The sequence below is a fragment of the Cydia pomonella genome, chromosome 24, assembly GCF_033807575.1.
Source record: "Cydia pomonella isolate Wapato2018A chromosome 24, ilCydPomo1, whole genome shotgun sequence".
Lineage (NCBI taxonomy): Eukaryota > Metazoa > Arthropoda > Insecta > Lepidoptera > Tortricidae > Cydia > Cydia pomonella.
Window position 1 is genome coordinate 10,519,586 of NC_084726.1, and position 16,085 is coordinate 10,535,670.

A 16,085-nucleotide genomic window follows, 5' to 3' on the forward strand; every position below is an offset into this window, starting at 1 on the left:
TTATCAACTTCATCCATTATAGCCCCTTCTCTTTGAAAGCCAGGGTCTGTATTTGTTACTGTTCACTCATACTCATAGTGTATGCTGTAAAAAAACCTCTGCAAAGTAAACTTTATAATAAGTAGCTTGTAACAATGACAAACAAAAGGTTGAATAGTCATAATTGGAGCTCAAAAGAAGATTGTCAGTCTTGAATAGTTAGAAAACATGATTAAAACACTGTAAAAACAACTTTCGAAATTTTATTTTATTGTGTTTAATTTATTAACCACTTTTACTGAACACCTATTTTGGATTTCGGACTGATCACAATAGAAACAAAGTTTAAAAAACAGGAATCATGTATTTCAATCACATAAAAACTTATATCTACTATCTTACAAAATAAGTTATGATTTTCCATGAGTAAAAGTCTTAAATTATTATACAAATACTAGTTTCATCCTAATTTAGTTGGTTAAGTGGAATAGTCAGCATCAATAGTATAAGCAGAAGAAAAAGTATGCTATATTCCCATCTGTCCCCACCACAATACCGTGACCACCGCCATACAAGGGACGGGTCCATATTGGGTTGCATAAAAGTTTATAAAATAAATATAATATATTTATTTCAGACTCATAGAATCCATATCTTAAACTCGGAACGTTTACGCTCACATTCAATTCATATCTTTGATACGCATAACAACTTGTGTCATAATCATCATTGAGCATACAAATGAAAAGTCATATTAAACTATGTCATACATTTTTAGCGATAATATTTGATGACATACATAGCAGTTTTCATATATTTTTTGTGCGCACATAACATAAAATTTTATGTGAATTAAATTTATGGCTATACAAAATTATGACAACTCATTTATGACAAAAACCCAGTTATGCTCAGGAATAATTTTGAGTGAAGATTTTTATGACTTACAATTTTATGCAAAGTGTTATGACAGTTAAAAATATGACACAAGTTGTTATGCGACCAGAGGGAGTCCCACAAGGGACAGATAGGAATACACCAAAAGTACCTGCAATCTGGCAATTATTTTCCAATTTTCTACGATTTGCCTCCTAAAGTATGTCACAATGTAAAATATTGTTCCACATACAGGGACCTATATCTTTTAGTCAACATATTGAGTGCCGGGAACCCGCTCGGAGGGCACTGGCTCGGAGGGCACTGTGGTGTAGACATACTTAAGGCATCTATAAGTCTTAATCTGGTATTGAGTTCTAAAAAGTCTTCGAATAACTGCAGGTATTATGATGGTCACTTCAGTTAAACTACTTAAGGTTTGTTTTTGTACTACAGTAAACTATGTTACTAACTTAGATATAGTCACAACGTAAACGCATCAATCGTCCTCAATAACTTCTGGCTCTTCCTCGTCTTTCTTCTTACCGCCCGATTTTCGCGCAGACATCACTTGCTTGTACTGCTCCAAAGACTCCGTCAATGGTTCTATAAATCTGTCGAATTCTATATCTTTCATAGCGTCCAGCACTATCTGACCAGTTAGGGCCTTCTTTTTCTTCTTTTCCACTATGTTTGTAGCCGCAGAAGTCACGTATAGAACGAAAACTGATGCGGCTTTTGCAAGCCCTGTCCTGGCCTCTTTCGAAATCGAAACTCCTTCTGGCAAAGCCTCCTTGACTATTCGCGTGACGACAGTTAGCGGAAGGTTCAAATCTTCTAGTTTTTCTGCCATTGTCTAGATTTGTTTATGAGAAACGAGAAACAACGTGCGTACTTAATAATGCGAGATTGAACCGCCAAAATGTCGGTTTTTTGACGTAAGACGTCTGCTCTGTTACTGTCAACAGTGTCAGTCAACCGGCAGGGTTACCACTGTTAATAATATCTAAAAGTGCTATCAAGGTGCCGTTTCTCAGTGCGATTTTTAAAGAAAAAAAATATTTGTATAGTTAATTTAATGCAGCAAAGGAAAAAATCGCTGGTTTCATGAATATGCTTGGGCTTTAAGGCTATTTGTGTTATGATATAATCATATACTTTTTCACACCGACCTATTACAATGCATTTTCATTATTATAGGCCTAACTGAAATAGGTAACGACGTCACGTAGTATACTTATCCAAAGAGTTATGCTAGTTGGTGCCTCGCACTGTGTTCGACATGCTAGACCTTATTTACAAGATATAAGTACATAATTATATTTTGCACAAATGCCTCAATATCCGCAAATTACACGTTCCATGTAAGCACTATTGTTTGCACACGATGCAAGTAGCTTGTTCTGCGCTTCTGAAGTAATAAAGGGCTATTACAAGTAACTTGGGTATGTTACAGAGACAAAAAGTTGCGTCTTTACTTCCTGCAGTTATTTGTACTGTTTCTTGAGTGTAAATCTTATCGTTCTTGAAGATTCCAATCCGTTACTTAGTGTCTGGCACAGTTAGAATGTCATCTACTGTTGTGCCGTCGAAAATTGCGAAATTACAAAATATAAATCGTTATTTTCTATTTACAAAATGTAAGTTTTTTGTTCTCTTAAGAAATAATCCTGAAAATTCCGAAAATTATTCGAAGAATTTGGAAACTTTCCGCAACTTCTGTAATGACGAGGCGTAGACTAGCAAGAACTTGCATGCAATTTACGTTACATTGCCGATTACTAAGGTAAACTACATTTAAACGTTTGATCAGATACCGCAATGCAATCGAAGATTTCGAAAGTAAAGAGTTTTTCATAATTTTCATATAATGCCGAGTTAACACGTGCTAACGAAAATGTGCACCAACGCCATTTGGGCACCAATGAACTGGCCCACTTTGTAGTGTTTATACATAGAAATAGGATAGTATAGAACGACTGTCAAACTTGGAAAGTGTGACCAAAAATGAAATGCAAGTGTGTGCGTAAATTGTCTATGTGCGAACAAAAATAGTGATGTCATGTTACAACATATTAATAATGTATCGATGTTTAACTGCTTTATCGACTACTTTTTCAAATGTGTTTGAAAAAGTTCAAAATGATAAAGTTGAAGTTGTTTGAAAATGTGTTCGCAAAGAGTTGACTTACCAAAGAAAATTTGAATTTCGTGCCATTTCCTGCTGACAACTTGGGTTGGATGTGTATACGCTGTGTACAAGTACACGCTGTCTTGTGTTTCCTTGTGTTGGCGGCAAAGCCGTGGAAAAGTGGTTAAAATGTAAGTACTGTGTTGGAAAGTGAAGTTTAAATTTATCGCTAAACATGTACACGTTCAAAAAAGGTATTATAACAATTGTTATTATTTTAAGTCGGTTATAAAGGTAATATCTTAATGATGTCTAGTGAACAACTAATTCCATACCTACTAATATACCGACAAGTTATCGATACAGTCATATGAACATTTTGTCAAGCCCTAGCGTAAAGTAACAGTTTAGGTTTTTACACAAAATATTCTAAATTATTGACTAATATGATGAAATATTAACACACAATTGAAGAAAAACTTATAATGAACTGTTATAATTGGTTTTTTACACTTTTTATGCTGTTAATTTGATAAAATATCGTTACGAAAATTTCGCTAGGAATATCATAATTACCTGTGAAATGAGTATTTTCCTGGGTTTTTTGGCCCTGAAACACTACAGCCCGGCACACAACATGACACCATCGTCATTAAATTACTTAATATATATTTTTCTTTTTGATTCGCTTATATTTTTCACGTTAAAAAATACGGCAATATGATTTTGGCCGCCTCGGCCGCCTTCGAACTCAAAATTGGTTACGTTTTCTCATATGTAGTCTGCCTCTTTTGCACTTATGGCTTGTTCATATACGTCATGGCTTCCCTTTCGCACACTTCATCTGTCTGTCAAGCGAAGCGACTGACATGTCTCTGTGTTTATAAAATATTTACGCAGTAGTTGTAGTAAAGGGCATCGATAAATTAAAAATTTCGTGATTCAACGGATAAATTATTCTAAAATATATTTAATAAAATTTATAGCCAGTTGAATAGGTAAGTGTGTTAAAATCGATGATGATAACTTACTCAAGGCCTTAAGTTACGTTAATTATTGAACAATGTCACCGGTGAATGACCCGAAGTGACAAACTAAGGAAGAACAAGTACCTTCCTAAAGTCTTAAAACTAACTAGAAACCTAATTTCAATCTTTGAATATGAATATTAGAAATGGAACCAAAAAATTACAGAAAGAAATTGGATCTGTTTACTTCAATCTTTCATTTATAATGGTTAAGTTAGATTTAAGCACAAGCAATAAGCATGGTAGGGCTCGTATTGCGCAAACTCCAATATGCACGTTTCGTTTTACTTTTGTCAGTGCGGTACCAATCGCAGCGCGGTCGGGACGTTTTCTACGCTTCTCTCTATTGATTTCCTGAACCCCGCGTTATTGTGATGTTTTTTTAAACAAAAACATGATTAATAGTGCATCGTCGTGACACTAATCTGGTCTAAATTCGTTCGTGTTTCAGTTGTTTCTTATTTTAATGACTTGTGCGTGATTTTGAGCGACTCTTTTGGATTATTTTTCGGGCATCAACTAAGGTGAGTGTTTTATCGATAAGTTATTCCATTTAAAATTAATTGTTCACAACACTACTTAGTGAAATAGTGATGTATGATGTATGAATTACATTATTAAGTCTTAATGTTTTAGTCAAAACATCGTTATTCCTCTTAAAAAAATTATTATGGTTTTATAAGTAAAATTCTGACATTGCAGCTACTGTTCATTAAAGAAAAGCGATGCATATTCAATGATTTTCCCAATTTTCCATGCTTCGCTGAAACTGCGTAAGATTGAGATTCATACTTAATATTTGTTAACATTCTGGACTTTATTGTGTTTGAAATAGAGGCCAATATTTGAAAGAGTAATAAATAAACCTAGTGTATGCGAATATGTAGGTACTTACTTACCATTCTGTTATGCGAACCGATAACATGAATACCTACCAGCATGCGTTAACCGATAGCAAAATAACTTACGATATATTCCTATCATTACACCCATTGGATATCTACACCTTCATCCTTCATGAATGTAACACTATGTAATAGTTGAAAACAATTATAATTATTTAGATCCTTTTTACTCCACGTTTCTTCATAATTTTATTAAAATCGCAACCGGTATTAAAAAACTCGGTTTACAACCGTGCAACCTCAGATGACTGTACCAAACTCGATTGAGGTGAGATGTCCATGTCCATGCCGACTTGTGGTACCCAAGTGGTAGGTAATACCACGTATTACCTACATGCCATGCCTTAAGTTTAATAAACTAAGAGCGTTATTCATAAACGCGTTACTGGCCTGAATTAGCTATAAATCGTTTCTCTTTATCTGTCATTTTAACTTATGTATTTGTAAGAAAGGGATAAAACATAATTTAACTAAATCAGGCCCGTAAACTTTAAGAATGTAGACCTCACGTTAAACTGAGAAAAGGTAATAGTGAAAAATAATTACCAGGTACAGGCAGGCAGGGGGCCGATTTTTTAATTTCGACCACTCGATTTCGTGTATTTTGTTCAATAATATCTCCACTATTAGGCATTTAAATTCTCCTAATGGAATTGAAAACAAGTGGCCAATACCACTCGATTCCCAATTTCTATCGCTCGTATTAAAAAAAAATAGCATTTCGCCGTTTTCCACAGATTTTCGAGTGACGAAATCGAGCGTTCGAAATTCAAAAATCGGTCCCCAGGTCGTTGATGAGTCGTCATCACAGTGAACTCACAGTGGTGTTAAGCGCCATAAATGCTATTGGCGCTTCAGTCCTTTATGCCAATTTCCGCATTTTGAAAATTTTTGAAACTGTATCGACAAAAAAATCTACATATGTAATCATAGAATCTGGTTACAAATTTGGTTAAGAATTGCGACCTGTAGAGGAGTACAACCGGACATACGAAAATCAAAATGCCCGAGAAAATGAGACCTTCGCTAACGCTCAGTTGAAACATAGACAAGAGAGAATCATACCTAGGTACCTACTGTCTTTGTCTTACGCTAGTACTAGCACCCAAAAGAAATAGATAAGTATAGTTTTTCTGGTTTTTACTGACTGACAAGTTGTGTTTGTCAGACTATAATAACCCAAATATCGAAATTAAATACTGGTTTATGGAAATAATTACCGGTATTCGATCCCTGGTAGTAATTCTTTTTTCAACACAACAGCTGGTTAAAGGGTCTCTTGAATGTTCAAAAACGATTTGGTTTGAATTTTTATGGTATTTCAAAGTACTTGTACTATGGTACTTAATATTTTCCTCGCGTTGATGTGGTGAATAATTTTGTGTTTCACTCGGAGGCAAAGTTTGTTTATTGAAATTGAAATTGAAAATATTTATTTCAGATTTTACAACCATCCATATTTGTTAGTATAACTTAGGAACTAATGTTAATTTTGTACTTATTATAATATTACAACTAAAATACCTAACCTATTTTCTAAATTTCAAAAATCCTATAACTTGGCGAATCCAATGCGCCAGTATAGGATTCTAAACCCTCTCTGCAATTACCTCCAGAATGCTGTTGGTACTGCCCCTAAGCCTGCCCATCATCGAGACGATTCGCTTTCGTATAATCGCGTGAAAATCATCTGTATGGGCCTCGGCGAACATGCGCGATGCACTACACCATGTGGGCAACCCCAACAACATTCTGAGTGCATTATTATATTGCACGCGCAGGGCATTTAAGGCTTTTTTCGAATACTTCACCCACAGGCTGCTCGAGTAAAATGATTGATTGAAAGCTTTAAAAAGCACAATTTTTACTTCTCTTAAGCATCGAGCAAACCTGCGGGCGAGCATGTTAGACCTTACGGCCAATGCCCTGCGCTCCCGCTCTATATCTAGGTCATCATACTACAAGTCTTTCAAGATTGGAGTTCCAATGAAACATTTTGATAAGTGTTTATCAGCAGACGTGTGGCCTCATAATGCAAGAGTTAAAGAATGGTTATTTCGCCGACCTTCGGAGCGAAAAACGTAGTAAGCAGGAATTTAGGGGCGAGGGACTCCATCATTCAGTAACCAAACCCACCGCACATATTATTTACCAAAATGTAAGAGGCCTTAATACCAAACTGAATCACTTTCGGCATAATTTCTTTTCCTGTAATACTGATATCGTCGCAGTAACCGAAACATTTTTAACGGATTCTGTTGATGATCCGGAAATAGTTGGTGCTGGCTGGAGTTTGCTGCGGCGTGACCGTGCCACCGGTGCTCGCGGCGGAGGAGTTCTCCTTGCCTGCCGTCCGGGCATTAAAGCAACAAGGCGCAAGGAGCTAGAAACCCCTAGTGGTGAAGATCTCTGGGCAACGCTGAATATCGGCGACACCTGCTTCCATGTCTGTGTCGTTTATATACATCCAAGAGCTTCGGATGAAGTATATATGTCATGGTTCCACAAAGTCGAATCTGTGATTGAAACCTTTAATGTTTGTGCACCTATAATTATCTTAGGAGATCTTAATCTTAACCCATTGTATATGTCTCAGAATATTTTAAATTATTATTGTTATTTTCTAACTGTTTGTGGCCTGACCGAGAAGAATGAAATTGAAAATGCGTATGGAGGTAAGCTCGACGTGGTGCTTGTGACAGAACGGGTTCAAATAACCGATATTAGGGAAATAACAGGCGGTGGACTAGTACCTAAGCGTGATGCTTACCACCCACCTCTGGATATAGTCGTTTGTTCTGACAGTAACCATGAGAGATCTGTTTTTAACTTTGTCGATCCAAGCAATATTAATCCTCACCTGGATTGGAATTTTGCCAAGGGTGATGACTACAGCTTACTTTATGAACTCGTATCCCAAGTATCCTGGCAAGATGTACTGGCTGCGCAGGAAGTTAACAAAGCTGTTGACATCTTTTATAGTATTGTATATGACTTATTTGATAAAGTATTCTTAAGGAAAAAGAGGTCTACACGTCGTTCTAGATGTTACCCGGTCTGGTTTAGTAAAGATATTATTTACGATATAACCCGCAAAGCTAGAATGCACAAGAAATGGAAAAGCACTAATAATGTAGCTATATACGATGAGTTTTCAAAACTACGTGCCGACATAAAGCAACGAATAGACAAAGCTTATGATCACTACGTCAGTGGACTGGAAGCTAATGTGTGTCACGATCCTCGTGCTTTCTGGAGGCATATAGGTAGCCTTAAGTCCAGAGGTGGCTTTGAGCCTTGTGTTAGGTTTGGTGATCAGGAATTCAGCGGTAAGGAGGCAGCTGATGCGTTCGCGAAATTCTTCTCTAGCGTTTTCTTGCCCGATACCCCGTCCCTAGATCATAATGCCGTGATGCTGAATGATAGCTTCAGATCCGCGAACTATGTGCATATCAATCTTATTACACCCCGCGACGTTGAAACGGCCTTAATTAAACTTAAAGCTCAAAGCTCCATAGGACCGGACAATATTCCACCTTATATACTAAAGGGATATAAAAATCACTTTCTTCAGCCAATATTGTACATTTTTAACTTGTCAATTGCGACTGGTGTGTATCCTAAACGGTGGAAGCTCTCTCGAGTAACTCCAATTCCCAAATCTAGTGACACTTCAAGTGTAGAGAACTACCGCCCCATAGCCATACTTTCTTCGTTAGCGAAGCTGTTTGAATCTGTACTGAAGGCATTGATTTCTCCCCAATTAAAACCATTCCTTTGTGACGCACAGCACGGCTTTAGGTCGAAACGATCAGTGGACACCAACCTGTTGACGGTTACCAACATCATTTCAGAACACTTAGATAGAGGAACACAGGTTGATGTCCTCTATCTTGACTTCAGGAAAGCTTTTGATCAAGTTGATAATGATGTTTTACTTGGAAAGTTGTGTGCCATTGGTTTTTCGACGCGATTGTTAAAATTGTTTGCCAGTTACATGAGCGGCAGGCAACAATTCGTAAAGCATGGTTGTTTTGTTTCATCCACTTACTCTACACAATCCGGAGTTAGTCAAGGATCCATTCTTGGCCCTCTGCTATTTGGCGTCATGATAAATGATCTCGAGGTAGTTCTGAAAGAGAATACTAGGTGCCTTTTGTACGCAGATGACCTAAAACTCATGCTTGGTGTTAAACAGATGGCGGATTGTGAAGCGATGCAAAGAGACATCAATGAGGTTTTGCAATGGAGTGTTGCGAATAAACTGCATTTCAACGTCTCTAAATGTTGCGTTATGTCCTATACTCGCTCGCCAAAACCTTTAATTGCACAGTATGTCCTTGGCTCAGAAGTCATAGCTCGTGTAACAACTGTCAAAGACCTGGGTGTTACCTTCGACGCCTCTCTTACTTTTCATGACCACATAAAAGGATTAGCTGCCAATTGTTATAAGCGACTTGGTTTCGTCATCAGGAATGTGCGCGAATTTAACGATCCCAGAGCCATCAAACTGCTCTACACGGCTCTTGTGAGGAGTAAGCTTGAGGCGGCAAGTATTGTTTGGAACCCAGCTGAAATCATATACGCCCTTCTCGTAGAAAAAGTGCAAAAAACATTTCTTAGGTTCTTGTATAAGAAGTTATATACTTACTATCCATTCTTATATCCGACCAAGTACTTATTAGGATCATTAGGTTTTAATTCCCTTGCAGTCAGACGCAATTACAATCTCCTGGTGACAGCATGTGGAGTTTTACGTGGCGAGACAGACTGTCCTGAACTGGTAGGACGAACTGTTAGACTCGCTATTCCATTTGTGCCCAAAAATCTCCTGCGACCGCGAAGTCACAAGCTTTTGGCCGTCCCAATTACACGCACTGTAGCACATAAAAACTCGCCTGCTGTGCGGGCTCTAAGGCTGCTGAACTCCTTTCTGTCATGGGCACCAGATTGTGATATGTTTGCAAGTCGATGGACGGCTGTGTATCAGATGTGTCTGCGGTATTGCGAGGTGATGGACGAAAGTTGATTGTGATCTGTTTTTCCTAGTATGTAATCCTATCATATAATCTGAATTGTACAGTGCTTTGGTCTCGACTGTAATGCTGTATATATATATTAAATATTAAATAAATTAAAAATAAATTAAAAAATTAAATAAATCATTAAGGTCTTGCGTTATAATATGACCTAGATATTTCACTTTATCCACAAGAGAGAGTGTGGTTCCATGCAGCACAACCGGGGGTACAGAGCTCGGCGTGTAACTTCCAGCCTTAAACATTAGCACCTGACTTTTCTTTGGGTTGTACTGCAATCCATGTGTCTCAGCATACGTCTCACAAACCGCAAGCAGTTTCCTAAGGGCACTGATAGACGGACTGAGCAAAGTTTAACCCTCGTGCCTCGCAACGCTCAATATACCACTTCTCGCACCACTCGCTACGCTCGTGGTTCAATTTTGAAATCTTTCGCTTGCTCGGGTATCAATATTAGCACGAACGGTTAAAAAACAACTTTGCCCCTTGTAAAAACAAATAACTATTTGCTCGTACTCGAAGTTCTTGTGAAGGACTTCGAGCACCTTTGTTAGGATGCAATCGGAAGCGCTAAGACGCGGAATGATTCGTTTTATGAATAGTTTTTATTCAAATTTACACATTACATGAATATTTGAACAAAAACTCGGTTCAACAGCAGCCAGTTATAATCGAGTATCTTTATACTCGATCATAACTGGCTGCCTCATCTGATTGGTTCCTACTTTTTTGACACACGCAAGCCGGTTAATTCGATTTAAATGTAAGCATTTCTTAACTTAATTATGGCATGTTTACGTAATTAACTGAGTTAATTAGTTAACCTACTAACTGTTCTTGACACGTGTTTCTTGCACCATGACGGTACCGGTGGGTGCCCATAGATATATCGCAGGCAAATTGTATGAATCCGCCTTTTATTTTACAAACGGGAAACGTTATGTAAATTGAAACGTGATGGTTAATTGAGGATGACCACAATTTATATTAACTTATATACCACGACACTATCCTCAAGGCCACCAAAATCTCAATGTCACCCAAAACCTGGTCTTGTCTGTCCTACCTACCCCTAGAGAGCAATTACGACATCGGAGCAGATACATAAAATACGTACCATCAGCCGTAAAAGTGCATGGCTACTTCATCATTGAATTTATTTATGATTTCTCCATGCAATTACGCAGCTCATCATCTTCCTCGCGTTGTCCCGGCATTTGGCCACGGCTCATGGAGCATAATCCCAAGAATTGGCGTAGGCAACTAGTTTTTACGAAAGCAACTGCCAAGTACCATCTGACCAGCCAGAGGGTAAACTAAGCCTTATTTGGGATTAGTACGGTTTCCTCACGATGTTTGCCTTTACCGTAAAGCGACTGGTAAATATCGAATGATATTTCGTACATAAGTCCCGAAAAACTCATTGGTACGAGCCGGGGTTTGAACCCGCGACCTTCGGATTGCAAGTCGCACGCTCTTACCGCTTGGCTACCAGCTACCAGCGCTTATTATATGACCACTTCTGTATGCAAAAATTAATCCGATGATATTCACCATTCGCTTTTCGGTGAAGGAAAACAACGTGAGGAAGCTGGAGTAATTCCAATAAGGTCTAGTTTACTCTCTGGGTTAGAATGGAAGGCCAGATGGCAGTCACTTTCGTAAAAACTAGTGCCTACACCAATTCTAGGGATTAGTTTCCAAGCGGACCCCAGGCTCCAATCCACGCGAGGAAGAAGAAGAAGACTGAAGTGGTCATTTGAAAACCTACATAGTTTCAGAAGTTATTGTATTCTTAATGTTTTCGTTATTGAATAAATTTTCGCATTGCGGAATCTAATGAATCCCTGGCGGCCGGCGGCGCGGCGCCGCGGCGGGAACGACCTAGGCGTCCTAGATTCACGAAAATGCTAGCTTTGGGAACTAAGTTCGTTTCACTGTAGGGTTCGGCTTTCTGTATCTATTGAGTTTTAATGTATACTTACAGCTGCAATACAGGCTTTTTATTTAGTCACCTGCAATAATTTACTATGGGACCTACCCGGAAATCGCGAATTTTTTTTAATCTTTCATAGAAAATGTCAGACAGCCAAAATGCATGAAAAGGCCAATTTTTTTTCGCTATTTCGGGGTTGGTCCCATAGTAAAAGTTGCTCAGTATGACCTATATATTCACCCGTAAATTATTGCAGGTCACTAAATAAACACCCTACTGTCTAGGCAAGATTATATTCGACAAATTTTCAAGAACTATCCAAAAAATGTGAGTCATACATATCAATTAGGTTAATTACGTAATTCCTAGACATACCCAAAGTTCTATAAATAAGGTCTAATTTTCTGGTAGAACTCCTCAAAAGTTATCATGGGAAGAAAGCCACCTGCCGTCATGTTCGTCATAACATTATTGTTTCTTGCGCTCACAACATTAGTCGAATCTGTTGATAATGGATGCAAACGAAGTTAATAATTAAAGTCAGAATTAATAAGCCCTAACGATGTTATATGCAAATGAACGTAGGTAAGCCTGATGAGTAGTTAGCATAATCTTCATTACAAGGTATTTCCATTTCGTCGTGGTTACGAGGAGCTATTATATACGGTAGTTACATCTCACGCGAATATTGCTAACTTTAAATATACAGTGGATATCATTTATTACGACCTTGGTTGTAGCGACCATTTACCTATAGCGACGTTAAATCCAAGTCCCTTGAATTTAAAGCATACTTTAGTACAAAATTCATGTGGCTATAGCGACTTTGGATGTAACGCCGAGTTCGGGTGTAGCGACTGTTTTTAATGAATCATTTGTAACAAATTCCTAGAAATCCCATGCAGATATTGCGACCGGAGTCGGCCGCCAAAGACACAAAGATTTTTTTCTTTCACAAACATTTCTTATCTTTTGTTTACATCCATTGCACACAGATGGTCAGCAAGTGTGGAGACCTTTACCTTTTGTTTATAGATATCAACTAAGTAGGTAGGGAAGCGTGTACGTTTCGGAGCTTTTATGGTTCAGTTACAAAGTGATATTCTGAGTAGCAACTGGGTTTAGTAAACTTTTGAATAAGTATGGCTGCTAGACGCACATTCACTGTTAAAGAAAAGGCGGAAATCATTTCAAAATTGAAAAAACGGTGAAAACAATGCTGATTTGTGCAAAGAGTACAAAGTTTCCCATTCAACAGTATCTACGATGTGGAAAAACCGTGATAAAATATTAGAATGCTTTGAATCCAAATCCTTAAAAATTAAGAAAAACCGCAAACCGACGCATCAAGATATCGAAAATGCCCTTCTAATGTGGTTCAAAGCCCAAAGAAGCCAAAACGTACCTTTGAGCGGTCGTCTGCTGCAAGAAAAGGCTAATCAATTTGGCAGACTGTTTGGAAAAAATGGATTTTGAGTGTTCGGAAAGCTGGATATACCGATTTCGTCAACGACACGATATTGTAGTAGGCAAAGTTTGTGGAGAAGCCGCTAGTGTATCGCAAAGTGACTGTGACAACTGGCTAAAAACAGTTTTCCCAAAATTGACTGAAGGTTATACTGATAGCCAAATATGGAACGCTGACGAGACAGGTTTGTTTTTTAAGTTAACTCCTGACAAAACCTTGAAATTTAAAGGGGAAAAGTGCGTTGGTGGAAAATTATCAAAAGATAGGATCACCGTGCTTGTTGCATCAAGTATGGCAGGGGAAAAAAGAAAATTATTGGTCATAGGCAAGGCAAAAAACCCCAGATGTTTCAAAAATGTTAAATCTGCCAGTTGATTACGAAGCAAACAAAAAGGCCTGGATGACTTCAGAGATTTTCGAAAAAGTTCTACGCAAATGGGACTCCCAGTTAAGAAATAACAAAAAGAAGATCATTTTATTTATTGACAATTGCCCAGCTCATCCTAAAATAGAGAATTTGACCAACATAAAACTGGCATTTTTACCACCAAACACTACATCAGTGATTCAACCGATTGATCAAGGGATAATTAAAACCCTCAAAAGTCATTATAGGAAGATTTTAGTACAGAAAATGATGAACGACATTGAAAACTCGGCAGGCCCGTTTTCCGTTAATATTTTAGATGCCATTGAAATGGTAACTACGGCATGGGCTCGGGTGACTCCGGATACGATCAAAAAGTGTTTTCTACACGCTGGGTTCCGTAAATCTTCGGCTATCACAACAATTGACGACGACTCCGATGATGAATTGGACATACCATTGGCACAACTGACAGTATCATCAAGCGGAACAAATGTTGCGGACTGGGCAACCTATGTTGATATTGACAGTCAACTTATCACTACTAGCGATTTGTCCGATAGTGAAATTGTTGAAATTGTTGTTCCATCACATACGACGCAAGATGAGGAAAATGAGGAGGAAGAAGAAGATTGCAAGGAAGGTGAGATTCCTACAACTAAGGATGTGTTAGGTGTTGTAACAAAGCTTAAAAGATACTGTTTATTTGGTGATGGAAAGGATATTATAGATATTGAAGAAGTAATGAAAATAGAATACACCCTACAGCGTACACTAGCACAAAAAAATAAATTGAAGCAAACTAATATTACACATTTTTTTAAATGTACCGGTGAATAACTATGTGTGCAAATATTTTCAATAATAAATGAATATAAACTACACATGTGTACGTGTCTGTATCTCTTTACCTTTGCCTGTAACGACTTCCGGATATAACGACAAAAATAGAGTGGTCCCTTCATTGTCGTTATACCCGAAATCCACTGTACTTGTTATAAGCTTAATAATTTGTTTTGTTCCTGATTTGTATTATTAAGAGAGAAATATACAGCGTGATCGTCCATACAAAAAGAGAAAACGTTTTTCCACTTCTTAGTTTCCATTCTCCATGATTTTTAGCATGTTGTTGACACAATGAAAAACTAGTTTTATAGGTGGTACTTATTTTTTTCAAAACTTTGCAAAACAAAAATGAAACAAAGTGAAACCTATACACCTATATGCTGAAGCGATCGACATCAAAATCAAAATTATTTGGTAGTAAGATTTAGATAGTAGAAAACGTTTTCTCCCAAAATTGAATTTCATAGAAAAAATTCCGTTATTTCGTTAGTCGAAAAGTTTTTCTTCCCTCTTAAATAGTCAACGTCACCTCTTTAAAAAATATATTTTAATTTGTACAAAAACTTCGTTATCCGGTTCGAAGGACCAAAAATATATAAAATTACCATTTTTTCCACTTATTTTTTTATTTCTAAGGTAATAGCATCGCTCGCAGACGTTTTTGCTCGATACAAAAATGAATATAGAATTACCTACATATTTTAAACACTTGAATTTAGAGGGATAATGTTTTCATTTTAGACAGTGTGCGTTTGTTTTCATTCTTTACAAATGCAGCTATGAAGGTCCTCTGTTTCGAAACTTTATTTCAAATATTCACATTTTATACTGGGTGTTTATAGATAATAGGTCATACTGAGCAACTTTTACTATGTGAGCAACCCGCGAAAAAAACATGTCTGTTTCTTTCATTTTGGCTGTCTGACTAAGTAAGGAGGACTGGGAATAATTTTTTTTCGCGATTTCGGGATTGGTGGTAAGTTGCTCAATATGACCTACACATATATTCAGCCCGTAAATTATTGCAGGTGACTAAGTAAACACCATAATATTAGAGATAGGTAACATATCTTATACCTTTAAACGAGCAATTCTTGTATATATATATGTATATATATTTCTGTGATCTCGGAAACGGCTCTAACGATTTCGCTGAAATTTGGTATATGGGGGTTTTTGGGGGTATACAATCTATCTAGATTAGTCTTATGTTTGGGAAAACGCGTGTTTTCGAGTATTCATGCGTTTTTCTTTCGACGCAGAATATGGTCGCTAATTTCGTGTTGCCGGCCACTGTCCATCTGGTCCAGCGGGTTAAGACGCGGACTGCTAAACGTGTGTTACGGGTTCGAATCTCGCCCGGTGTAATTTTTTAATTTTTATTGTTTTAGACAAGTTTAATTTAGTAAAAAAATGTAGTTAAGATTATCACCTATACACCACCATATTACAATAAATAGTTATAAACTTATAACCGAGCAAAGCTCGGTCGCCCAGGTACTTAACCCTT

General features: G+C 37.5%; 3 protein-coding genes across 3 annotated transcripts in view; 2 read left to right on the plus strand and 1 right to left on the minus strand.

Moving 5' to 3' along the window:
• Positions 1–323: 323 nt before the first annotated feature.
• On the minus strand, positions 324–2,104 carry LOC133531024 (DNA polymerase epsilon subunit 3). The gene has a single exon (XM_061869102.1). It carries the CDS (start codon positions 1,706–1,708, stop codon positions 1,355–1,357), a length of 354 nt encoding a protein of 117 aa, XP_061725086.1. The 5' UTR covers positions 1,709–2,104; the 3' UTR covers positions 324–1,354.
• A 2,208-nt stretch (positions 2,105–4,312) lies between these two features.
• The window catches only part of LOC133531104 (uncharacterized), a 109,251-nt gene continuing 97,478 nt past the window's right edge, over positions 4,313–16,085 (plus strand). The window contains exon 1 of the mRNA XM_061869208.1: positions 4,313–4,538. The gene's annotated coding sequence lies outside the window, so the exon portion shown is untranslated. The remainder of the gene's footprint in view (positions 4,539–16,085) is intronic.
• Positions 12,932–14,613, plus strand: LOC133531211 (tigger transposable element-derived protein 4-like). Its single transcript, XM_061869347.1, is given in 4 exon segments — positions 12,932–13,093; positions 13,095–13,355; positions 13,357–13,724; positions 13,726–14,613. Coding segments are annotated over 4 exon segments (1,530 nt in total). The 5' UTR covers positions 12,932–13,036; the 3' UTR covers positions 14,570–14,613.

Coding starts and splice junctions, on each gene's coding strand:
- LOC133531024 (XM_061869102.1), bottom strand. CDS start 1,708: ATGGCAGAAAAACTAGAAGATTTGAACCTTCCGCTAACTGTCGTCACG.